Below are 27,186 nucleotides of genomic sequence, written 5' to 3' on the forward strand. Positions count from 1 at the left end.
AGTTAATTTTTAAATGAAAATCGTTATTGGTTGGCATAAATAAAACCAAAGAGAAATCACGGAAAAAATCACATTTTTAGGCAAAAATTTATCGAGGGTTCAGATTATTCTGAGTAGTGAAAGTATGAATATACGTTTTAATAATAAAGCAAAACATTTTATAGGAAATAATTGCAGTTATTTCAAAGGCTTAAACCTCCGCTACTATATCAATGTTACCCGTGTCTGTTAAATACTGTATGCCTTGCCATAGAATGACAGTTACAATGTTGTGATCTCAATCATCTCTGATTGGTTGATGCTCGCTTACTATTGGCTACAACGTATTGTTGAAACAGAATACCATAAATTCAACCAATCACAACGATTGCGATTATAATAAGGATTGATGTGATTACATACTCTTTGGATGCAGGTTTGCACTCGAGCAGCTGATTTTGAACTGAAGATTTTGAATCTCTTGAATTTTTATTTATTGTTTTTGTTTTTGATTGCATTTTTATTTTTTCTGAGAATAATACGAGCATAATTAGCCGTTATTTAGCATATTATGTTTCTTAGCTCAATAAGATTATTTAATAGAATAGTTTCAGAAAGTATTCGATTAAATATGACTTTGCGGCAATCCAGTGATATGGCAAAGTTCCGAGATCATTTAGATGTTGCAAAAGAGGTGGTTATTCTATCCGGGGCCGGAATAAGTGCTGAATCAGGAATTCCAACGTTTAGGGGTGCTGGTGGATATTGGAGAAAGTATCAAGCTTCATCGTTAGCGACGCCAGAGGCATTCCATACTAGTCCAAGTTTAGTTTGGGAGTTTTATCACTACAGGCGAGAAGTTGCAGCGAAGGCCCAGCCTAATGCGGTAAGGTTCCCTAATTACCAGTGAATGGTACCCATTAAAACCAGAAACTATAATAGCTCTAAAGATTTAATAATTACTTAGTGTGGTTTTTATTTTTTAGGGTCACCTTGCTATAGCTGATTATGAAAAAAGAAATGAAGGTAAAAAGAAAATAACAATAATAACACAAAATGTAGATGGACTGCACAAAAGAGCCGGCACAATCAACTTAATTGAACTTCACGGGAACTTATATAAAACCCGCTGCACCAAGTGTAAAGAGGTTTTAGTTAATACCGACTCACCTATTTGTGAGGTAGGCTTCTTATTTATTAAAATGTACTCTTTAAGGGCCATGTGACGGGCCTGCCCGCGAAATTCAAATTTAATTTGGTTTTTCGCAATTTTTAAACTAATACGACAGTAGGCTTATGGGATTTTAATTGCGACAATGGCAGTATCATCCTCACAGGTTTATATAAAAATCTTTACTTGAAAGGGTCCAGTTTAAGAAACTAGCTCTAGTATTGACTATTCTCTCAAATTAGTCGATACTAGAGCTAATTTCTTAAACTGGACCTTTTACTTGAAAGGGTCCAGTTTAAGAAATTAGTTCTGTATCGACTATTCTCACAAATTAGATGGCATGGTTAGCTCAATTTATAATTTTACACATTTATTGTTTTTCCCATGTAGTCTTCAATTGTGAACTAAGCCATTGAAATTAAAATTTGAATTAAAAATTATGTTCTCTATTTTAGGCCCTGGCTAATCGTGGAGCACCAGATGCTAATGTAGTGGGGTCAGACATCCCAATTAAATCGCTACCCCACTGCAAAATACCTAATTGTGGTGGGCTACTTAGACCCCATATTGTTTGGTTTGGTGAAGGGTTAGATCCTAATGTGCTGGAGCAAGCAGGTGATTAATTGTTATCCTATTTAATAAACCTCTAGTAGATATACCTAAAAATATCATATTCTCTATGACTTGGAATGATCAAATTGAATAGTTGTTACAATTTTACTTCAATAAAACATAATTTTTGTTTATTTTATTTATCAAATTCGAATTAACTATTGATTATGAGTAAAGTAAAAATATCACACAAACACCTCAAGCATAGTTTTAGTTAATCGCTAAGCTTATAGTGAAATGAAATGAAAATTTATTTATTATTATTTATGCATTTCACAGAGTCCTGGCCCCTACTAGGACAGCCCGTATTATAGGGGCCAGTGCCTTCCCATACAATTATTTATAATTAAGATTGATTAAATGATGATTGTTAAAAAAAAAAAAAAAAAAAAATAATGAAGAAGCAGGCGTTCCTTGTATAAAAATAATGATTGTTCATTTTTTTACAGAAGAAGCTATGTCCAGCTGTGATGTGTGCCTTGTAGTGGGCACATCATCAGTAGTATACCCTGCAGCCATGTTTGCCCCTCAAGCGGCACAAAGGGGGGCAATTGATGCTGAATTCAACATTGAACCTACGCCTGCTACACCAGACTTCCATTTTTATTTTGAAGGTCCCTGTGGCACAACACTGCCTACTGCCTTATCCAATTAAATCCCAAGTAAGGCCATAAGCATCTATTTTTCATACAAGATTTAAAACTGCAAAAAATCCTGACCTGATTTTGCCCAAAACAGCTTTTGGCCCAGCTTGTGTTGTTTAAATGAGGTGGCACATGCACTTGTTTCTGCATATTCTGTCTGAAAATCCCTAAGCCCTAGTTCGCACGAGCGTTAAAAAAGCGTTGCGTTAAAACCCAGCGTTGCGCTGACAATGCAAAATTAAAAAAGCGTTGACGTGTGAACATATACTTGCGAATGCATTAATTGTTCTATTTTGAACACTTTTTAACGGACGCTAAAAAAGCTCTCGTGCGAATGAGGCCTAAAAATATATTTATGCACGGAAAAAACGCGCATACTGTTATAAAATAAGAAGGAATTAGATGTATGATTGTACTGTATATAGGGGTTGGTAGCTTATAAGAAAAACCATAGATATCTAGAAATGTTTATTGTAATCATAACTATTATTTTATTTAATATGTACAAATAAATTATTTTAAATTGTTGACATATTATTACTTCTTCTCTTTATGCCTTGCAAAAAACTTGGCTATACTCCCAATAGTCTGTCCAAATGTGCAGTTGGTTTTCAAAGATTTCTGTGAAAGAAGATTCCATTCTATTCCACAAATTCGCGGTTTTCAGATTTATTCCTGTATTTGTACTATAAGACCTACCTACCTGCCAAATTTCATGATTCTAGGTCAACGGGAAGTACCCTATAGGTTTCTTGACAGACACGACGGACGGACACACAGACAGACAACAAAGTATTCCTATAAGGGTTCCGTTTTTCCTTTTGAGGAACAGAACCCTAAGAATCCCACGGAAACTGATTTTCTGGGGTAAAATGTACACTATATCGCTCGATCCTTAATTTATCCATCGGATCGTCCAAGCGGCGTCTGGCGCGACATGGGGAAACTAAAGTTTTCTTGTTGATTATGGAACACATAAAAACACACCTGTACAAAAGAGGGCAGCGCTGCTACAGTTTGAGGCCGCGAATATCTCTCGTCCACCAACAAAACACACGCATAATCATTAGCGTGACGAACTGCTCTTCCTAAAACAAATTTAACATAATGTTATGAACAACTCTCAAGTATGCAGGTTTTTTCACGATATGTTTTCCTTCACCAGTACCACCACTTCATTAAAGCAAGTGATATTGATTGCTTAAAATGCACATAACTCGGAAAAATTAGAGGTGCATGCCCGGTATCGAACCCCCGAACTCCTGAATAAGAAACCGACGTCATAACCGCTAGACCACCTTACCAACCGACCGCTCCGATAATAGGTTAAAAAATTAATTATTCTTACCAATACACTGGTTGACTGCCTTCATACATAGGTTTTCATAGTAAACACTGCCTGCTCCAGGGGTCGATTTATTGAGATAATTCATTTTCTCCTGAAGCTCTGGTGATTTGACATTCGGATACGGCATGCCTAGTACCATCACACAGCGACCTAAATCATCACTGTAAAAAAACCAGACAATAATTTTACTAAAGTCAAACCAACAGATTCAGTGGTAGATTCTTTTGGACGATTCAAAAGCACTTGTGAATAAAAACTTTCTATTTATATTCTATTTATAAATAAAATAAAAACATTTTATTGCAGGTCAGGGACCCATATACAACAAGGTTATTATGTACAGTCAAAATTATTTCTAGACCAGAGTAGAATTTACAAGAAACCACAAACTTAATTAGCTATAATCCAACATGGGAGCATCTTCACGAGATATAGACTTCACAACTATTAGACAATGCAGCACAATCGCAAAGTGATTCACTTTGCGATTTGTGCATTGCGGAATCTATACTGTGGAATTTGGGATTGCAGGTTGATGATGTGTATTGCTTGCTTTTCCTGCTGAGCGGGCAGTGCAAAACTAAATTGTTTACTCTAGGACAAGGTCTCTTCAGATATTGCAAAATGCATATGGAAGTCATATAAATAACAAGATGATATCCGCGTGGATTTAGATTTTTATCTTTAGAATCTTTGAAAAGAACAACCGCCGAGTTTTTTGCTGGTTATTGTCGGTAGGAAAGGCATTCTGTACCTGTGGTAGATGCATTTGACGATTCAAAAGTACTTGCAAAAGTCTAATTGAATAAAAATATTTTGAATTTGAATTTTAAAAATCTTGTGGAAACTCTACATATAAAAAGTAGCCTATGCTAATCCCCGGGATGTAAGCTAACTCTGTACCAAACATCAAAATCGGTTTAACTGTTGGGCCGTGAAAAGCTAGCAGACAGACAGACACACTTTCGCATTAATAATATTAGGACATATTTCATCATTATCATGATCAGTCCATCGCGGGCTCACTACTGAGCACGGGTCTCATCTCGGAATGAGACCCGTGGTCCGGGTTGGCACATACGAAAAGTTAGTAGTCCGCGGATCGGGAGACTAGGCTATCACAGTTAGTCAGTCATATAAATAAATTCCTAAAATTATAAAATTAGGTACCTGAAATTCAATCCTTCACTCAATTTTCCTCCAACGACGCTCAATAAAAGTGCGCCATTGAGATCCGATGATTCTTTATTCTTTATCGCTGCGGCATATTTATGTAAAACCTGCCGACATAAGAAAAAAAACCGTGAGGTGTTGTGAGATAGTCAACAGAACCGAAGCTCCCATCGGCGGTGTTCCCAACTAGATTACAACATGGGGTTATTCTAACCAAACCATTCCACCCCATAAAAATAGCGAGCAAACGCTCTAACCCCAATGTATTATAAGGGAACAACAAATTCCTGAAGCGCCGGCAACGCATCGGCGGTACCTCTGGTGCTGCAAATATTCATGGGCGGCGGTAATCACTTAACATCAGGTGATCCGCCTGCTCGTTTGCTCGCTATTTTTTATTTAAAAAAAAGTAAGCTTTAGAGTTTAGAAAAACGTGGAAAAAATATTTATTCTAGTCACCTGATCTACTTCCGAGGCAGACTTTGGTTCTCGAAATATCTTTTTCTTCTTGCTGATACTTTCGATTACTTTAGTGCTGGTCAAGTGTTCGAACAACATCTGCTCGTAGGAGTACGACGGTACAAAACATACCACGCCGTCCGGGACTATGCTGCAAACATTTCTCAATACTCTGCCAACTTCGTTCAACTGAAAAGATAAAAAAATTACATGTAAATTAATATGTAGATGATGCCTGGTGATAATTTAGCATAATATTGCTATAATATACCTACATACTTATAATTAAAGAATAAATCAGATTAGAATGCATTTGAATAATAAATGAAATAGATAAATGAAACCTGTATTTCAGACCACTATATAGTACAGATCCTTACCAAGTCTTTCGAAGCACGATATTCGTAGGAGAAATTCAACTGAATGTTGGAAGGCCCCTTGGAAAGGCATACGCCCAGCACATTGCCTGGGGGCACGACGTGTTCACACTTGACTACGTTCACCCTGTCCACTTCAAGGCTATTGTTTGTGAGCAAAGCTTTGAACTCTGCCACTGGTTCCATGGTACCGCCTGCTACTATCACCTGAAGTGAAAATGAAAGTGAAATGAAAATGAAAATTTATTAATCTAAAAACTTTTACATGTAAATTTCATGGAGTTGTGGCCCCTAAAGTAGGACAGCCCAAAGGGGCCATACCATCTCTATAAATATACGAAACAATGTTTTTGTTAGTATATTGTTTTGTACATAGATACTGATTCTGAGCGCAAATATAGAGTACCTATTCTCATCCTTTTCTTGCCAATTTAATAAGAAAAGGACAGACAAACTTAATAGAACTCTGAAATCTTGTAACTTTAAGTACCAGTCGTGAGCCTATTGTTTAAATTTGTAAAGTACACTAAAATTTCATTTTCCGTCCTTTTTTAGCAATATTAAAAATAAAGATGTAGATACTCTAAATTTAGTTAAGAGAAAAAATCAGAATCGACGCCATAATAGTCGAATTTTTAACTAAACTAAAAATTAAAATATAAGGCTAAAGAAATTTTCAATTCAAAAATCATCAAAATCGGTTCAGGTTTTTGAAATAATCACGGCTACACACACATACGGATCGAACGCATAACTTTCTTGTTCGTAGTTGGTTAAAAAATCTGCTATAGAGCCTCAGCAGCTTTAATGACTTGCCGATCGACACTGTTGGACCACTTGCGCGAAGTGTTCGGCGACGTTGAGCAGCAAGTACTTGAGCATCCCGCCGTCGCCCGGCCGCGCCAGCACGCGCCCGTCCGCGCTGCGCCCGCACAGCATCTCCAGGAAGTCCAACACGGCGTACAGCCCGCTACCGGCGGACGATTCTGTTGGTACGCTGTTTGTCTGGAATAATAAATACACCTACAGTGCGACAAGGATCTTTTGGCGCGTGGCCAAAATTGGAACTAGCGCCGCCATCTTGTGAAGTGTCACGCTGTCACGTGTTGCTAGGTAAAAAATCTGAATTTCACTTTTTCTTAATATTGGAGCCATTACATAACTTCATAATATATCCTGATAATATATACAGCTTAAATGTGTCTGCATTTTAGCTATATTTAGCACTAAGTAAGTATAGTATTTGAACAGGTAAATGTGATAGGTTGCCTGCCTGCCTATCAATAGTTTTAATTATTTTTCCCTTATGTGGAAATAAGCCCGGCTTTCCCAATTTCCTCCTCCTCTCAGAAAGGATTTTTGAAAATATAAATTTAAGGGGGTTAAATAGGAGTTTGAAATTTGTATAGTCCACATGGACGAAGTCGAGTGTAAGCTAGTAGAACATAAAATTTAGATATTTAATTCTATAGGTACCTGGTTAGATGCTTTTATTTCACTTTTGTGCAAATCTCCAAGGACCTCATCCTGGTTTTTCTTCTTAGACATGTTGCTGAGGAACTCTTTAAACGATGCTTTTTTGACTTCAACTTTTTTGTTTTCTTCCTCGAGAGCTTGCTGGCTGTACCTCATAGAGAAGCCGTGAAGCTTGGGCGCCAGGCGAGTGCTTCTACAGAATTCCACTAGCGGACGCAAATGGAGGTGGTCTATCTCCGCTTTTATAACAAAATCTTCGAGTGAAAATATTGTTGCATCCCCCGTTTTATCATTTGCTGTTTTTGACTGTACTAAACCTAAAAAATAATAGTAAAATGTCACACATAGGTAGTACGTATGTATCAAAAAACCGTATAAGTGCGAGTTGAATTCGCGTTACGAATAATACCTACGTTTTTACGCACTTACTTAGCCAAGCGTGCGATGCCGTGTAGAAACCGATAAAGGTATCGGTTTAATAAAACAACCATACCCCTTTTAAGTTAGCCCGCTTCCATCTTAAACTGCATCACCACTTACCACTAAATGAGATTGCAGTCAAGAGCTAACTTGTAATGGAATAAAAAAAACCTTGGCATACTTCTCGTGGTGGTTATGCTAAGTTCAAAGGTTTTAATATTTTACCTAAAAGCTTCCCCACGACGAAATTGACTTGATTCAACTGCAACAGATTCCTGCTACTCAATCTGGCTTGGTATTTATTGATATAAAACTCTAGGAATGTCTTGACAGAGCACAGTTGTTTGGCCGACACTGGAGCGCAATGAGCGTTTTCCAATGCTGCAGTGAGGCCGTGCGCTTCGTCCAGAATGAGAATATTATCCTGTAGTTTCAGAGAGATGCCCGATCTTGCCCCGCTGCTTACTATACCTGCATGACTGATTAAAACTACCTGCCAAAAATATTTGTAGTGTTAGGGCTTACTTTAATATTTTAATGTTTAAAATAGATTTTTTCCTTTACTTGTGCTATAAGATCTACCTACCTGCCATTCACGATTTTAGGTCAACGGGAAGTACGCTGTAGTTTTTCTTGACAGACATGACAGAGAACAAAAAAATCCTATAAGGGTTCTTTTTTCCTTTTGAGGTACGGAACCCTAAAAATCGAGTCATATATAAAAAAGCTTTGAGGTGAGAAGCGAAACTTCTTATACATCACTTTCACTTCTTTATATTATAAATACGAAAGTGTGTTAGCTTGTTGATTTGTTCTTCAATCACGTCACAACGGAGCAACGGATCGACAATATTTTTTGTATGGGAAAAGAAAGGCCTGGAGAGACCTAGAAAAAGTTTCCAAGGTATTTTTCCAATTAATAAAGACAGGAAACGATTTCTGATGAAACATCATTTCAGTTACGTCTTGATACCTATATCCGAAGCATGCCTAAAGTGAAATGAACTGTAGTTACCTCCGCATCATCCAAGGCCATTCTAGAAGCATAGTACGGGCAAGCCTTCAACTGTTTGCCAGTTTTGACTATGTCTTCCATGTCCATAATGTCCACTAAAAGCTGTTCCTTCAACTTTGTTATGTTGTTTAGGTTGTAGTAAGGGCAGGCATTGCAACTGCTAGTTTTGGTCTTCTTTAGGACTTTGCCTTCCTCCCCTACTGATGTTGATTTTGTTTTGGATTTCTGCATATCAAGACATCTGTAATTTCAAAGAGGATAATTTTTTTTTAACCTGACTTGAAAAAAGGTGTTTGTTCTTTTTTTGTGATGATAATTTGGTAAAATCGAAGCCTGTTTTGATATTTTTTATTGATATCGCCGCCTCACTACCGAGCACAGAATGAGATTCTAATGAGATTCTCCTCTGAGAATGAGAAAAGTTTCGCCATAGTCTACCATTCTGGCCAAGGCGATTTTGGCAGACTTCACATACCTTTGAGAACATTATACAGAACACTCAGAAATGCAGGTTTCCTTACGATGTTTTCCTTCACCATTAAAGCGAGTGATATTTAACTGCTTAAAAAGCATATAGGTACGTCTGAAAGAGGTGTAGACCAACCCAACCACCTAGAAAGTTAAAATTTTGCACAGGGGTTACTTTAATAATTTAAACAAGGAACAAGCCAGGATTATCTTAAATTTTCACAGAAGCAAAGCCACCTGTGTTTAATATTTGAATATAAATCGAAATAGGATTGTCTCACCGTTCATTGATAAGATTAACATTTTTCAACTTGGTGACGTCAGGGTTAATGCAGTAGTGCTGCCGGGAAGCAAGGGTGACCACCCTAGTGCTGTTGCTGAACACTGTCCTCTTGATCTCCCCCACGAACTGCGACAGCTGGCTGTGAGTCCTGCTACTTATGTAAATCTGTATGAAAGAATTTACTTATAGACTGCTGGCAAGTGATGATGCAGCCTAAGATGGAGTGTGCTTACCTAGATGATGTCTATTCACTCTTGACTTGAAGGTATATTAAATTTGGAGGGGAAAACTAATCCTGGAAGGGGGTTTCATAACCTAGTTGTTCGAATTAAAAAAGAGTAGGCAATTCGCATGGTATGTGTCCGTGGAGTTTCGGTTTGGTAGGTATCTTTTTATAAGTTATTTGCTGAAGCCAGCAACGATTTAAGGCCGATTCACACTAATTGCGTACACGTGACACGTGCGAAGTGACGCGCGTAAACCCCTAACACACCGGATTACGCATACGTGCACGCTTTACGCAAGCGGTGTGCCATGTGTCATACAGTTCCATGCATTACAACGCAATGGTAAGCGCTACGTCTACGCTTACGCAGCCTGTGTGAAAGAGCTATTAGGCTTTCAAAAAATCCTGTGGGAAAACTGGATTAAAAGTAGCCTATAACATGCCCCAGGTCTTCAACAAAACCTTGTACAAAATCAGGTCAATATGTTGCTCTGTTGAGGTGTGATTGAAAGACAAACTAACAAACAAACACACTTTTGCATTTACAGTATGTGGTGGTTTATTTCAGATTTTTTTATTGAGCTCATTTTTGTCAGGATAATAGTTAATTATGTGCCTGTATGAATCTGGAGACGGTCTTTACTAGTTACTAGAAATTACTTTAAAAAAAAATACAAAAGTTATTACCTAATACAGCTACTTACTTACTTTTGTATTGCTATCATTTTCATCATCTAAACATGTTTCTTCTGAATCAGATTCATCATCTTTATTCTGACATTCCTCTACAATGAGGTCTTGGTCTTCAATGTTCTCTTTTTCATCACAATCTTTAACATCACCTGCTTCGTTGGATTTGTCAACTTCATTGGGTTTGTCCCGTTTAGGAAAGTGATGCTCAATTTTATTCAAACTTTTTTTTTGGATGTTAACTCTTTTTTTCAATTCAGTAAATTTTTCCTCCCTTTGTTTTATTTTATCAAGTTTTAACTGCAATGATACCAATAGTTGATTCTTTTTTAATTTCTCATACTCTTCTTGTAGCCAATCGTCAGCACCTGGCATGTGAAAAATTTTAGGTTAATTTAAATTTAATTTCAAAGGATTATGATATCATTAATATGATACCTAAAATTTTCTCCACGTGAATTTAGTTTTATTAAAACTTGTGGGAACGACTCCCCAGGACGCAACCATTTCTATACCTTTCAATGAAACTGGTTAAATGGATTGTCCATAAAAGTTAGCAGACAGACAGACACATTAATCATATTAGGATGGATTTCAGTTAGGCACTGAAGTTAAACAATAATAAAATTATGATTTGGTCAAATGACAAAACCTAAAATATTTGTTAGACACATTCTATTCTTCAATAGCCACTGAAATAAGGAAAGGGCCAGCATGGTCAAGGATCTTTGGACCCTTCTTAGCTTTAGTTTTAGGTTGCCACTTGCCATAAATAATTATCTACACTCATAAGAATTCATAGAACACTGAAAAGTAAATAATGTAGGTATATACCAATATCAACTATAATAAAGATATTTGATACCAAAATAACCTACATAAATCATAAGTAATGGTGTTAGCACAATTTTTAGCAAGCATTTTGGAAGTATTTATAATATTAAGAAAAAAGTAAGTTTTGAATTATGCTGTCCACTAAGCTGGAAGACTCGCTTTGCCGTCTCTTCATTCATTTCCTGGGATCAGCAGCTCCCTTTTCTCAAGATCTCGAGAGAAGGGAGCTGCTGATCCCAGGAAGTGAATTGAAAGGGATTTCACTTTACTTGATTTCATGGGGTCGCTTCAATCAACCCCCTTCACAAGCTTCTAAGTTTTTTTTTATAATTATACTTTTGGCCCATCTTTTTTACTTTCTATTTCCGCTTCAACTCCCTGGAGCCCCCACCGACATCCCTACTCGCGATCGAAGTAGCACAATTCAAAACCCAACCCTTAACTCTACCTATTGTGGTTGAAAGCTCCAGCTTTAGCTGATTTATTTCTTTCCTCAATTCTTCCACAACTTTTAAGTTGGTATCTTTAAGCCATTGGAGCGCTCCGCAACATATGCTTAAAGATTTACCCTTGGGAACAAAGAAAAATTACAATAGTTATAACAAATTTTGGAAAACAGTTCCAGAGGAGGATCTTGGAAAATAGTAAATAACTCACAGTTCCTGTAGGGCTTTCAAATACACCTAATTTTCTGTATTCAATTGTAAAATATAACTCATTCATAAATTTCTTTTGAATATCATAAGGTTCGAATGGGAACGAAAAACTAGGATTCATATTTACAAATAACTCTCTACAAAGCTTCAAACTTCGCCTGTCTTTAGTTTTTATTATTTCGAACTTTGATGTTATTATCCTGGACACTTTTAAACATTAATGTTGGAAGCACCAACCGTTCACCCGTTATAATTTTTTTGTTTTTATCATAGTATAACTTACAAATATAATTTTTACCGCCAAATAAAAGTAAGTAGAACACACACAAACACTCCTATATTTACAAAGTAGGTACTCCAAAGAGAACACAGACCACGAATCCGGAGATAGACGACGAAGTTCCATAGATCTGTTTATGATTAGTAGCGAGTACTATACATACCGATAATATCGGATTATATATATGGAAAAAATCAATATCTATCTATAATAAACTTTCTTTGTATCATGGTCTTTCTATTTCACCCTCTTATGGCAATTTAACACTATACATTACACATCTCTTTCCCACAATATAATATAGATGTAAACGGTTGCGGCGAAACGTCACGATGACGTCATGACAGCCTAGTAATTTTAGGGATGAGCTTCGAAAATCGTAATGAATCGTAAATTAAATATAGTGTCGCACTTTATCGTAAAAATATCGGTTTTTCGGTTTTCATTTACCGATTTTCGGCAAATAACCGATTTATTCAACTTTTTTTGGTCAACAAAAATAAAACGAAATAAAATAATTTAAATAATTTATTAACGATTTAAAAATCTTATTAACTATTTTTGGTTCAATGACGTGATGGTGATAAATATTAGCACGCTTAAAAATTAAGATGGATGCGACGGGTCTGCCCGCGAAATTCAAATTTAATTTGGTTTTTCGCAATTTGTAAACTAATACGACAACGTAGGCTTATGGCATTCTATTTGCGACAATAACAGTATCATCCCCAACTATTTATTTAAAAATCTTCACTTGAAAGGGTCCAGTTTAAGAAATTAGCTCTAGTATCCACTATAACCCACAAATTAGTCGACGATACTAGAGCTAATTTCTTAAACTGGACCCTTTCAAGTAAAGGTTTTTATATAAACCTGTGAGGATGCTACTGCCATTGGAGCAATTAAAATGCCATAAGCCTAGGTTGTTGTATTAGTTTACAAATTGCGAAAAATCAAATTAAAATTGAATTTCGCGGGCAGACCCGTCTCATGCCCTTAAGGGCCGGCGCACACATGGCGGAGTGCGGCGGAGTTCAGCGCAGAGCATGCCCGCAAAGTTTTCTAATCGCGTGACACATTACGCGAATTTCTACCATAGAATGCGCGAGCACGCGCGGGACTGCGCAAGTATCCGCACGGATGCACAATTAAATTTAGATATTATTTCAATGAGGACAAAGTCGATAATACTTTTACTGTGAAAAATGCTCTGCGCTGCGCTCCCCCATATGTGCGCCGGCCCTTAAAGTACCTAAACTAAACCTTCGTAGGGTTCCAATGCACCACAACAAACTCAGCTGGGTATTTTTTTGTTATTGCCATCTCACAATCACACTTAAAACTAGTCAGAGCAATTTAATCATACTATTTTTTTATCATTATCTTTTAGAAAATAAAAACTTTAGATTTCAAGATACATCTCCAAAACGTTGTTTTGAGAGATTATTATAAACTGTATAACAATTAAATATCATAAAATGAATTGCTATAAGTGTAATAATTGTAGTTTTCTGACCAGCGTTTTATATTTAACACCATCGAACGTCTTGGACGAATTATACAAGACGCAAATGCCAAATTATCGTAGTCTTCATAAAGATATTATTCATTTAAACTTTAAAGTTACTGAGGTCAAGTCTGCCGTCCTAACAAAGAGTGCAATAAGTCGAGTTTTTGGGCAAATTGACTTAAGACCATATCCGTAATCACGAAAATGCTCTATATTTTCGCCTTAGACGTCTTTTTTGTATCTTCAGTAGTTTCGGTTCTGTTGGTTATCAAAACTGCAATATGTAATATTACGATTTGTAAGTAGCTAATCATAACCGCGAATATCTCGAAAGTAGTCGAAACCTAGTTATTGCTCTCTTCGTTAGGACGGCAGAAGTATCAACCGATTTAAGTAATAAAATTTACATTGTCAGGAAATACAATACAAAACCAGATAATGCAACAAGAATTTTGCATAATAACATGACTTATCTCATACTTATACATACTTACATAATGACATACTTTTGTGTCTTATGACACAAAAGTATGTCATTATTATTCAGTTACTAGCCGATGCCCGCGACTTCGCCCGCGTGGATTTAGGTTTTCCGAAATCCCGTGGGAACTCTTTGATTTTCCGGGATAAAAAGTAGCCTATGTGCTAATCCAGGATATTATCTATCTCCATTCCAAATTTCAGCCAAATCCGTCCAGTAGTTTTTGCGTGAAGGAGTAACAAACATACACACACACACACACACATACAAACTTTCGCCTTTATAATATTAGTGTGATGTAGTCATGTTTTCAACAATAATAATTGTACTTGATTCTAAAAATACCATTCAAGTGAGAGTCGGATTCGCACAGAAGGGTTCCGCACGATCGTACAAGAAATCTCAAACCAGTGTAATAAAACTGTGCAAATTAATGACGAATGTGATTTAGTTAAACTAATTATTTGATTGTGAACACAAATCTTTAATTTTTTTGTGATGTAACCATAAGTTCACGGTTTTCAAATTTTTTCGTTCAGTTGTGCTTTAAGACATTGCCACCAGCCAAATGTCATGATTCCTATTTTGATTCCCCCAAAATGGCAGACAAGGGGGGCAGACAGATAGACAATGAAGTGATCCTTTATAGGTTCCTGTTTTCCTTTTGAGGTATGAAACCCTCGACAAATGTAAATCTTTTCCATTAAACTAGGTACTTTAACCAAAATATATTCTAGTAAAATGTATAAAACAAAAATTTTCAAAATCTATTTATGTGGATTTAGAAAATCATGATCAGTTTACAAATTCACAAAAAATTAAGTTTACTAAATCAGATATAGATGGCGCTGTTGCCAATATCTTGTATAATGATATGGAAACCTTCGTGGGTGAGTCCGACTCGCACTTGACCGGATTTTTTATACCTAAAGCCTGACCAACTAAATTCGTCATCATTCCAAAACGCTAAATGGTTGCAATTTTCCGGACAATGCGTTCTTAAAACCACTTTTAGAATGACCACAACCGTTTAAGCAATCGAATAAATTATTTATAAATAAAATTATCTCTGTAATGAAAATGCCATCATCGATGTTTACAGGTATCGTACAATAATCGTCAATTGTTAAAATGTCCATGTATGTCTTCATCCGCATTGACACAGTGAGGGCCACCTCTCTGCTAAAGACTCTTACAGCAAAAGCTTGACCTGAAAGGTAAAATGAATTATCAATGAATTACACAAATTCGAGCAAATTGTTAGTTATAATATTATGAGACATAAATCACAACATTTCATGATAATCTTTGACTTTGATTAGATATGTGATGTAACCACAAATTCATAGTTTCGGATTTTTCCCTTTATTAATTATTGTGCTATTAGGACATTGCTAGCTACCAAATGTCATGGATTATATACGGGAAGTATCTCAAGAGCTTTGATTCCCTTGTCTTGATAGAGACACAGATAGACAGACAGAAAACGAAGTATAAGGATTCCTTTTTTCTTTGGAGATACGGAACCCTAAAAATAAAAGACCTAAGTGAATTAAAATAAATGCTAATACATAATTCAAGAAATTTTTGGGCTGGACCTTAAAAATAGTGCCACTGGTGCCGCTATTTTATGCACCAATTGGTCAAACCAATAATTAGTGGGACAAATTGAACTTTAAAATGTTATACAATCTACTTTGTCCTACTTGGAGGGGCAATGTGTAATAAGCCAAAATAAAAATCGGTCAAGTGTGAGTTGGACTCGCACACAAAAGGTTCCGTACCATCGCACAAGATATAACACTATTTAGCACGCTGAAAAACAGACATACAGACAAACGGATGGACAGGTGGACGTGTAAGCGGACGGACAGCGGAGGCTTAGTAATAGAGTCTCATTGGCACCCTTCACGTACGGAACCCTAAAAATTGATACGAGTCGTTGCAATGCTAAATACTTTTGGGTGCTCACACCTGTTTCTTCATAAAATGTTTGTAAAACTTCAGTTTGGTATGGTAAGATGTCTTTACTTGCCTTCATATTATCGACAGAATTTGGTTTCAAATGTCTATCTGTTAGTCGAGTATTCCTTAGAGTGCCACCAATCCCACCTACCGCATATATTTTTTCAATGATCTGACACCCAAATAGCACGGCGATTACCGATGATTAGGTCCTTTTTCTGAAATTGTTTAAATGACATTTTAGTAGATGTGGAACATCACATATATTATGATATACATTTTTGCCATTCATAATATAATCATAAACATTCAACCCATCTTTGCCACTGCGAAGGAGATTGGTAAACTTTTTTTTAGAAAAAGTGCTATTATGCCATAAATGATCTTCTTAACGACTTAAATATAATATAAATAAAAATATGGGTCTCCCTGCTAGGGCCCGCTGCACAGACCAAATTGCAACACCCAAAACTGGGTATCTATAATACTACCATAGTATTTTGTTCCAAACTAGAGGATGCCCGCGACTTCGTCCGCGTGGATTTAGGTTTTTAAAGATCCCGTGGGAACTGGTTGATTTTCCAGGATAAAAAGTTGCCTATGTCAATTACAGGGACGCAAGCTACCTTGGTACCAAATTTCATACAAATCGTAAAGCGGATAGGTTTTTAAGAATCCCGTGGGAACTCTTTGATTTTCCGGGATAAAAAGTAGCCTGTGTCCGTCCCCGGGATATAAGCTAACCCTATACCAAATTTCATCAGAATCGGTTAAACTGTTGGGCGGTGAAAAAGTAGCAGGCAGGCAGACAGACAGACAGACAGACAGACAGAATCGTAAAGCGGATAGGTTTTTAAGAATCCCGTGGGAACTCTTTGATTTTCCGGGATAAAAAGTAGCCTGTGTCCGTCCCCGGGATATAAGCTAACCCTATACCAAATTTCGTCAGAATCGGTTAAACTGTTGGGCGGTGAAAAAGTAGCAGGCAGGCAGACAGACAGACAGACAGACAGACAGACAGACAGACAGACAGACAGAATCGTAAAGCGGATAGGTTTTTAAGAATCCCGTGGGAACTCTTTGATTTTCCGGGATAAAAAGTAGCTTGTGTCCGTCCCTGGGATATAAGCTAACCCTATACCAAATTTCGTCAGAATCGGTTAAACTGTTGGGCGGTGAAAAAGTAGCAGGCAGGCAGACAGACAGACAGATAGACAGACAGACAGACACACTTTCGCAATTATAATATTAGTATGGATGTTAGATTTAAGGAAAGTATTTATGGAATTGCTATAAAAAACAAATAAATAAAAAATATCTTCATGTGCATCTGACATCTGAAACTGCTGAACCGATTTTTAAAATTCTTAGACCAGTAGAAAGCTGAGCAATTCATGAGTGACATAGGCTATATTTTATTTTCAAAAAGTTAGAGATCTTTACTAAAATTGTAATTAGCTACCTGTGCATGTCACTTTTTCATAGCTTAACAATAAAACCAATTTAGATGTATATCAGAAAGATAGCTTGCATCCTGAAGATGGATACCATACTATTTATACTGGAAAATTAAATAAAGTCTAAATAAAGCCATTATTGTTTTACTACAGACAAAATGACGGGTGTAAGCTTGTATAGTGAATGTAAAATAAGTAGTACAGATTCTTAATATGAGGTGTATGACAATAGTCTGCACATTGTATAAAAACAGAAATCAGCCAAGTTTGTGTATTTAATCCTTAGTCTATGACATTCAATTCCATCAGCCTGTATGCGTTCACTGCTGGACATAGGCCTTTCCAAGAGTGGGCCACCAAACACGGTTCTCCACCTTCCGTGTGGACTATACAAATTTCAAACCCCTATTTTACCCCCTTATGGGTTGAATTTTCAAAAATCCCTTCTTAGCTACGTCTACCATAATGACTATTTGCATACCAAATTTCAGCCCCATCCGTCAAGTAGTTTGAGCTGTGCATTGGTAAGTCAGTCAGTCAGTGATTTTTATATGTATAGATATATGGTATGATATTTAATAAACCACTGTTTTACTTGCCTCAATTTGTTCATAGGAATGCAGGTATAGTTCCAACATGTTTCTTTATCAGTTTTGTTGCTTCTCACACAGCACCTCAGGTGCAGGATTTCACTGTGTTCCCAGTGTAGACACAAATTCAGATGATCAACTCCTTATTCTGGAAAGTTAAGGCAGAAACATAAAGTAAATGGTAAATTATATTATCATTCATTAATAGAGTAAATTTTCTTTTTTTAGCTCAACAAAAGAACCAGTTTTGGAGAAATCCCACAGAGAAACAGCTTGCATCTGGAGACAAAGATAGGCATTTTAAGAGCCATGCTTTTTATCCTAGAAAATTAAAGAGTATCCATCTCATAGATAGGAATTTTGAAAAACCAAAACAAAGTCATGAGTATCAAAGTGTTTATTTTATAGGAAGCTTTGAAGTGTATTAAAGAGTTCATACTTCACAATGAACAACATAATGAACATTTTTAGCCACTCATCAGTGAGAATATCCCTGTTTATTTGGTATAATGGATATATTTGGATTTGGCATGTTTAATGAAGAAATTCATCTGAAATTAATCCATACCAATATTATGAACGTGAAAGTGTAACTGTAACTTTTCACAGCCTATCCATTTAACCAATTTTGACGAAATTTTGTGGTGATAGCTTGCATCTCGGAGATGGATGCAGGCTATTTCTTGTTCCATGAAATGAAAGAGTTCTTAAACATCTAATTCCACGTGGATGAAGTCACAGGCATCATCTATTTGGCACTGAAATAGCTTGCATCCTGGAGGAGACATAGGATACTAATTTTCATCCCAGAAAATGAAAGAGTTCCCATGGGATTTAAAAAATCTAAGTCACGCGAAAAGTCGCGGGCATCATCTAGTAATACTTACTCTGTGATGACAAAACTATGCTTTCCACCTCCGTAATTGCAGTCTTATATAGTTATGATACTGCATGCATGTATAAGAGTCCCTTTAGCCTTTTCCATCCAGTCGTTCTCGTCCAGCCACTCTCCTGAGGTAGTTTTTCCAGCAGCTTGCACTTGGAGGTTGTTTTACATGCCCTTATCGCCTTCACAGTAAGAACACCCCCAGAAGTCCCCAGAACCCCCAGAAGATGTTTGGTGCATCTTCGGCATTCGCTAGATGTGGTCCACCTTTCCTTTGATCTTCGTGAAAACGCAAAATGCAAGTCCAAACCAAGGAATACATTTCTCAATCACGGTTATGGTTATTAGCGCTCACTGATTCTTTATACGAGTGTATACAAAACAAGTATACTCAATTTAAGAAAAAAAGACGATAAATTTCTAAGAAAAACATATGAAACAGTGATTTAAATTGGCTAAAAAGTTTTCGTATTTTATTGATTTCTACGTTACGCCATTTTTATTGATTTTTGTTTTATCAACAGTGTTGTCGACATTTGATTTTATTTCCCCCAAATTCAGATTTTTAATCGTACCTATTGAAATGAGAAATCCAATGAACGACATTGAACATTTTTATATTTTGTATGTTACTGCTACTCTGTTTCATATTACTTTATTCAAAAAATGGTTATCATGTTATATCACTGTAATTTCAAACCTAAATATATTATTTTACTTAAATTTGCTCTATGATTCTTAAAAACCTTTAATTTTGGCAACATGAAATTTAAAGTTAAATCCAATAAAATATTATACTTTTTTCTATAAAAATCTAAGCTCGTTTTTCTTCCACCTTTAGGGTAAAACCCTTAGCTGGTCACACTCCTCGTGCGACCATTCCATATAACTATAATACATATAGTAATAAAAAATTTCAAACGTGTGCGTAAAATATAGCTGTGGTAGTGAAGCGAGAAGCTTAATGTCTACCCATACTAATTATGTGAGATAGAAGACATGTACTTGCAATGTACCTAAGCATATTTGAAATACCATAGGATAGCCGGCCCTGCAAAGAGAATATAATCATTAATCACTACGTTTTGGTAGGTACTCTGCGAGTTTTGCGACATAATCATCCTAGTCTATGTCTGCGACTGCGACAACAGCTGTGTGCGACAAGCACAGGTGACAAGCACAACGACTTCGTCTGTGTTGGTGTTAGCTGGCGGGCGTGCTCTGCCTTTTTGGAGTGTTTTTTTTTTTTGTTAAAACTGACTGGAAAGCGCTCTAAGGGGGTGCCGTGCGTATGTCGGTGAGCGCTGGCACAGACGGGGTCCATACTTGTATAGTTTAGCTAACTTGTTACAAATAACTACAAACTTGACATTGGCTAATCATTGGAAAAGCCAGACGAGAGAAAAAAAAAAAAAAAAGAGACAACCACAACACAAGTGCCAAAGAGTATGTAATCACTACGTGTCAAGTGCTTGACGCTTGTCATAATAATGTACTCTGTGGTGATTGTCAATAATGAAATAAATACGTGATTATAATAAAATTGTATATCTCTACCTACAAAACGCGACAAAAAGTGCAAAAGGCAATAGTTATAAGATTCGTGGTTTCCAATTAATGAAGAAATAGTGTGTTCTAGAAAAGAACCAAAAAGACTCTTATAAACACAACTCGACCGTATATTCATATTCCACACAGATTTTTGATTCCACATTATTTTAATCATGTCGCAAAAGTAAGCTTTTATTCATCGTATTAAATACTGTAATGAATATCTGTTTCATTTAATTTCATTGTTTACAGTATTAAAATACTACCCGGTGCAACTGTGTGTGAAGACTGTACACTAGATGGTGATATCACCATAGGTGGTGGCACAGTAATTCATCCCAGAGTAACCATCATTGCCGAAGGAGGTCCTATTATTATAGCTGAGTACTGTATTATTGAAGAATACTCCACAATAATACACAAGTAAGTTATAATTAACTTTTTAAGTCTTTTGGTAATATCATTGATGAAAATTGAAAAGAGTTCTTATGTACCACCAGCACACAAATCTTCTAAAACACATTCAATGTTCATTGCGCTCCGACATCAGAGCATTCACAGGAAATGTAGATATTATTTAGCAGTAATTAGCTGAGGCTTACTTTAAGTTTTATTGTAATATTTTCATGTTATCTACAAAATGAATGAAAGAAAATGAATATAATTTGCTTTTTAGCAATTACTAAAAAGCAATTTTTTATTTTATTTTACCTAATATTTATCTTTAATTAATTATTCTATATTAATTTTTCAGGAAAAGTGATAAGCAAGAGAACCCTCCAAAACCGCTATTTATTGGGGCACACAATGTATTTGAAGTTGGCTGCAAATTAGAATCTCCATTTGGTCATGTTGGTGAAAACAATGTTTTTGAATGCAAATCTTATGTTGGTGTTGATGTGAAAATTGGTAGTGGATGTGTAATTGGTAATTAATCTTTATATTATGCTAGTTATTATGAAATTGAAACCTTGAGTATAATGACAAAGTTTATTGCTGGTAGCCAGTAGCCACTATCTAATCTAGATTCCTAAGTCTTCTTGGTGGTCACTATCTATTCTTAGATCTTTAGTTTTCATGATTTAAGAGATAGTACCACTGCAACATCAAGTTCCAATTTTGTTTCCATAGTAACTAAATTCATGTGCAAAGTTCCATATATATCAGTTCAGTAAAAATATGTAAAAAATTAAAATTGAAACACCTGAGTGAGATAATGTCAAGTCAAGAAAAATCACTTTATGTCAACCAACACTCAACCTATGTGAGTAAGGAGTGTAAAGTAGAGGGTGTATCCAAAAGCTCAAAAAAAGGAACAATGAATATATATTTTGAATTTACATAAACACAGTATTAAACTTATAAATTAATAATTGCATTTTTCAGGTGCAGCATGTCGGCTAACAGTTCCTCAGTCATTACAAGACAACACAGTGATCTGGGGTTCTGAACACCACAACAGGGAAGCATTGGAGAAGCAACCATCACAACTTTTGCAACTTGATTTTCTTAGTAAAGTCATGCCTAACTACCACCGGCTAAGAAAGCCGAATTTACATAAACGACAACCTTCGAGACAATCTCAAGAAGTTGCAAAAGTATAAAGCTGTAGATATTTAAAGAAGATATTACAGTGATGATAATAAACTTAAAAATAATATGAGCTGGCTTTTCTGCTTATCGTAAGCTTATTTTCACTACCAACAGCTGTGATATACATAATAAAAATTATTATGAAACTGAATTATACTGATTGTTTTTAAGTTCATCATTCAATAAAATTTATCTCTTTAAGGTTAACTTTTTTATTTATTTTTTTAAATTCAGATACAAATTAGCCCTTGACTGCAATCTCACTTGGTGGTAAGTGATGATGCAGTCTAATATCGAAGCAGACTATTTTGGAAGAGGTACCTATAGTTTAATTAAAATCCATACCGCTGCTACTACACTGAACGCTTAGTGGCACTGTAAATCGCATGACGGCACGCCTTGCAGATAGGGTGGTAACTAGCCGCGACTGAAACTCCCACCAGAACAGACTAGAAATCATGCTTCCAGCTGGCTTAGATCATTGGTCCTGCCTCGTTGGTCTAGTATAGTAGCTAGCAAGTTAGCGACTGACGAGTGTTCTTAAAGGCTACTAAACAATTTGCAACGCAAAAGAATCGCCCGAAAGTTGTGAATGGAACATTTTACATGGTAATTAAACTTTAAAATGCTATTGTAGGTACATTAATAAAAATATCATTGCGCATTGTTAAATGCATAGACTGAGAACGCTTTTATCATATTATTTTTAAAATAAGTTTTGAAGGATTCTTGTATAATTTTTATGCTATTATTTTCATTACGCCGCAGTCGACTCAGAATGTTTGACATGTTTACAAAGTTACCCGTGACCTCTGTAATGCAACTAAATTTTTTTAGAATTTAGTCTGCGAATCATACAATATAGTCTGTATCTATCTGTCGTACAACTGTCATAAATGCGCTCATGTCAAAAATCAATTTTGATCCAAATTCCAAAAATAAAATCAAGAGAAGAGCCCAAAGGCGTTAATATTTTTATTTGTGTGTGATTTTTTTATACCTAATCCAAAACAAGAAATATTTACTTAGTTTAATCACGTTCTAAGCGTTTTACAGTTATGAGTTTTAATTAATTTGTTTTTGTTATGAACCGTGTCTTTCTAATCATATTGTACGTACTATTAACTTTCAACTAAGTAATATAAAACTTCCAGGTCTTGTACTGTTTTTACATTTTGATGATTGTAGAATAGTTTAGATGAGTCCCCGAGAATAGTTCCGCGCATTGGGAGCAAATTTTGCTGTGTATTTGATGTGAATTGATACCTATAAAGTTAAACAATCATTTACGTATACTATCGACGCCATGTTGTTATTTACTCTTTGATTTTTTTATGGAGTTTTGTTATGGGTATTGTGTGTTGTGAGTAATTTAGTGTGTGAGCATGTTGGAAGATGTTCCTATACACGGAAGCCGCAGTGATATCAAGAGCAAGCCGCCTACCCATCAAAGAAACCTTAGCTTGGATTTTAGGTGAGTATTTATCACTGGGTGATGACTAATGACTAATAAATTATTATCATATGAGTACTATTTATACCTTAAAATTAATCTGTTTCCTAAGTGTTTAATGAAAATGTATAGGTACCTACTGTTGATTGGATAAAATTATAAAATACTTATTATAACATCAACAACAATGACTATCATGCTATGTTTGCAGTCTGATTTCATGCTACAGCAACAGAGGTTGTAAATGTCAAGAAATATGCATTGGTCACAGTCACTTATTTGGGAAAACCATCCCTAGAGCTTATTGAACTAGATATTTGCTGTAGGTATTTGGCTTTTGACACTAAATAAGAACACAAAAAAATAATATTGTCTCTCTGGGTCTCACCCCTTAATCGCCTTTGACTGCTAGGCCACAGGTGTTCACTTATTAAGCAAATCAGAGTATTTACTATTTAGTATTCTAAAAAACATATTAACAATATGCAAAAACATGCCATGTAGTTTAACACATAAAATCACATGTGTTTCTGCCATTATATGAATCTAGTGATTATATACATATAACTTACAAAGCAAACTTGCAGTCATATAATTTGAGCTCACTCATAAAAGAAATACTGCTTATATTGTAATGTATGTGACAGTACGAGGGGTGGCTGAAAAGTTCTGAGCCTAGGGCATTAAAAGTCTAGATAAAAATCTAAATAAAATTTATTTTTCAATATAGTCCCCATGGACTTCAATGCACTTTTGACATCTTTTATAGAGGGCTTGTATCCCTGAAAAAAAATAAGCCGCGTCTTTAGCTTGAAAATGTTCATTTACGGCCGCCTTCATCTCTTCATCATCTCCAAATCTTCGTCCCCGAAGGTCCTTTTTCAAATTTTTAAATAGAAAATAGTCGCTAGGGGCCAGATCTGGACTATAGGGAGGGTGGTTCACTTCATCGAATCCAGTTTCTCGCAAGGCTTGCCTCGCAATGCGCGCTGTGTGAACCGGCGCATTGTCTTGCAGAAACAAAATTCCTTTGCTGATTTTGCCTCTTCTTTTTTCAACAATGGCTTCGCGAACTTTTTTCAAAAGCCCTGCATAATACTCTGCATTCATCGTAGTTTTTTTTTGGAGGTAATCTATGAGTAAAACTCCTTCGCAATCCCAAAAAATGGTGGCCATGAGTTTGGAAGCCGATTTTTCCACCTTGAACTTCTTCGGCGGCTTTTCCCCCTTCTCTATCCATTGCATTGACTCTTGTTTCGACTCCGGGTCGTATTGTCGGATCCACGTTTCATCAACGGTGACAATACGAGTGCAAATTTCCTCCAAATTGTCCTTGCACAGGTCTATAAATTCTTCGGAAGTTTCAACTCGTCGCTGCTTGTCCAGTGGCGTGAGCATTTTAGGCACCCAACGCGCACTGACTTTATTCATATGCAAATGATTATGCATAATGTCTCCAACTCGTTCCTTACTGATGCTCAGCTCTTCTGCTATCTGCCACAATTTTACTCGCCGATCGTCCAGTACAATTTTTTTTACTTTTTCGATGTTTTCATCAGTGACTGCGGTGTTCGGCCGGCCCGAGCGGGGGTCGTCTTCCAGAGTCTCTCGGCCTTGTTGGAATAGGCGTGTCCATCGTTTAACCGTGGCTGACGACGGTCCAGATTCTCCGTATACACTAGACATTTCTTCAAAAATTTCTTTTGCTGTTTTCCCCTTTTTTACGAGGAATTTTATGACGGCGCGATGTTCCAATTTCGTTAACTGCAGCGATGACTCAGACATGTTGATGTTCACGGTTCAATTACTCAAAGCTTAATGAAGCTAATGACATGAAACTTTTCTTATATAGTGGGTAGATGTCGCTCAACTAGTGACCCGCCGGATGAGTAATTAGCACGAATGCAAGTGCCTTAGGCTCAGAACTTTTCAGCCACCCCTCGTATGTACATACTCGTACATGTCCTATCATTCTTTGTTAATGGAAAGTTTCCTTAGTGGGTAATAAATCAATATTTGTTTTAAAACGTGGCTACATTTATTGTGATAAAACTATGTCTTAATATTATTAACTTTTACTTAAGTACTTTTGTTGCTTAAAGATGAAGTAACTATAAATTGAAAATTTATAACACCCCCGACAAGTTAAGGTTACAGTAACTAGATAAGAGCTGATAACTTTCAAACAGCTGAACCGATTTACTTGGATTATAGCTAAGAACACTCTTGATCAAGCCACTATTCAAACAAAAAAAACAACTGAATTAAAATCGGTTCATTAGATTAGGAGCTACGATGCCACAGACAGATACACAGTACACACGTCAAACCTATAACACCCCTCTTTTTGGGTCAGATGTCAATATGGCACTCTTATTAACTACATTCGGCTTTCACAATGTCCTCCCTGGAGCAGTGGTCAGAGATGTGGTGTAAGAGGTTAAATAGATTCGATTCCCCAGTCTTAAATTATAATTTCAAAAACCGGCCAAGTGCGAGTCGGACTCGCGCACCAAGGGTTCTGTACTCAGGTATTTGTTTTGACATTTCGCATGATAAATCAAAAACTATTGTGCATAAAAATAAATAAAAATCTGTTTTAGAAAGCACAAGTAATTTGTATAATATGTAAGTTGCAATACAGACATAGGCTTCTTGAAGGGACTTCCACATGTCACAATCTCAAGAAGTCTCGAACTTTCCAAACATTGCCCACTTGAGTTGAATTCATTTGAATTCATGGCTTGACAATGGGCTAATTAAAACCAAAGTGAAATTATAAGCATAGCAAGATGACATTTTAAACAACAAAGCAAAACTAATTATAACTATTTAAATGCAAATGAAAAAATAGAGAAAATATTCTATTTAATTTCTAATTATTGCTAACAGACAAGATACAAAATATATGAATGCCTTTCAGTCCGTTTTTGTTTATTACTTAACTAATTAATTGTCTATTGTGTTTACTGTTAAATCATTAGGTAATCCTGTTATTATTAACAACAACAATTCCCTAATTTTTCTTTGTTATATCAACAACTAATTTAAAACATCTAAGTACCTAGTTTGAAGTAGCTCCTACATCTAGTACATAATTCATATTTAAGCACAAAACAAAACAGTCATACCTATATTAAATATTAATTTTCCTAAAGGAAATTATGCTAAATGATAATATAAAATGCTCTGTATAAAGGAGCCTCATTATAATTGAATATAGTAAGCCAGACTCCCACACAAAGAGATCCCTCCCATTATACAAGAAATAACATTTTTTAACAAATTCACGGTTTTCGGATTTTTTCCTTTAATTGTGCTGCCTGCCAAATTTTATGATTCTAAGTAGATCAACGGGAAGTACCCTAGTATGTATATCGTTGGATCAACTTGACAGATAGATAGACAACAAAGTAATCCTATAAGGGGGGTTCGGAATGAGGATGCGGAACCTTAAAAAGGAAAAACCGGCCAAGTGCTAGTCAGACTCGCGCTCCGAGGGTTCTATAAATAAAAATGCAAAATTTTTAACGATGTAACCACAAATTCATGGTTTTCAGATTTACTCCTTTATTTGAGCTATAAGGCC

General features: G+C 36.0%; 4 protein-coding genes and 1 long non-coding RNA gene across 8 annotated transcripts in view; 3 read left to right on the plus strand and 2 right to left on the minus strand.

The window, feature by feature from the left end:
* Positions 1 to 429: 429 nt before the first annotated feature.
* LOC123867553 (NAD-dependent protein deacylase-like) lies at positions 430 to 2,934 on the plus strand. Its single transcript, XM_045909639.1, has 4 exons — positions 430 to 865; positions 966 to 1,160; positions 1,606 to 1,765; positions 2,212 to 2,934. The coding sequence occupies exons 1-4, from the start codon at positions 551 to 553 to the stop codon at positions 2,415 to 2,417; spliced, it is 876 nt and encodes a 291-aa protein (XP_045765595.1). The 5' UTR covers positions 430 to 550; the 3' UTR covers positions 2,418 to 2,934.
* On the minus strand, positions 2,866 to 24,203 carry LOC123867543 (ATP-dependent DNA helicase DDX11). Of its 3 annotated transcripts, XM_045909622.1 has the most exons (15): positions 11,833 to 12,146; positions 11,624 to 11,744; positions 10,512 to 10,709; positions 10,360 to 10,478; positions 9,424 to 9,590; positions 8,675 to 8,915; positions 7,885 to 8,152; positions 7,240 to 7,556; positions 6,580 to 6,768; positions 5,767 to 5,970; positions 5,387 to 5,575; positions 4,925 to 5,034; positions 3,755 to 3,915; positions 3,394 to 3,494; positions 2,866 to 3,027 (listed from the first exon to the last, which is right to left on the minus strand). In XM_045909622.1, exons 1-15 carry the CDS (start codon positions 11,950 to 11,952, stop codon positions 2,944 to 2,946), a joined length of 2,589 nt encoding a protein of 862 aa, XP_045765578.1. In that variant the 5' UTR covers positions 11,953 to 12,146; the 3' UTR covers positions 2,866 to 2,943. The 3 variants fall into 3 exon arrangements, with proteins under 3 accessions (XP_045765578.1, XP_045765577.1, XP_045765579.1); XM_045909621.1 differs by having other exon boundaries at positions 10,360 to 10,709; XM_045909623.1 differs by lacking the exons at positions 11,624 to 11,744; positions 11,833 to 12,146 and adding an exon at positions 24,170 to 24,203 and having other exon boundaries at positions 10,360 to 10,709.
* On the minus strand, positions 18,124 to 19,638 carry LOC123867555. Its single transcript, XR_006796440.1, has 2 exons — positions 19,002 to 19,638; positions 18,124 to 18,262 (listed from the first exon to the last, which is right to left on the minus strand). It is a non-coding gene; the product is annotated as an uncharacterized LOC123867555 (long non-coding RNA).
* On the plus strand, positions 20,490 to 22,345 carry LOC123867554 (dynactin subunit 6). Its single transcript, XM_045909640.1, has 4 exons — positions 20,490 to 20,735; positions 20,804 to 20,974; positions 21,306 to 21,478; positions 21,938 to 22,345. The coding sequence occupies exons 1-4, from the start codon at positions 20,725 to 20,727 to the stop codon at positions 22,153 to 22,155; spliced, it is 573 nt and encodes a 190-aa protein (XP_045765596.1). The 5' UTR covers positions 20,490 to 20,724; the 3' UTR covers positions 22,156 to 22,345.
* LOC123867544 (phosphatidylinositol 4-kinase beta) overlaps positions 23,030 to 27,186 on the plus strand; it is a 35,734-nt gene continuing 31,577 nt past the window's right edge. For both annotated transcript variants that reach the window (XM_045909624.1, XM_045909625.1), the window contains exon 1: positions 23,030 to 23,618. In XM_045909624.1, the coding sequence (XP_045765580.1) occupies positions 23,530 to 23,618 (89 nt within the window). In that variant the 5' untranslated portion in view covers positions 23,030 to 23,529. The remainder of the gene's footprint in view (positions 23,619 to 27,186) is intronic.

Source organism: Maniola jurtina, chromosome 8, assembly GCF_905333055.1.
Source record: "Maniola jurtina chromosome 8, ilManJurt1.1, whole genome shotgun sequence".
Taxonomy (NCBI): domain Eukaryota; kingdom Metazoa; phylum Arthropoda; class Insecta; order Lepidoptera; family Nymphalidae; genus Maniola; species Maniola jurtina.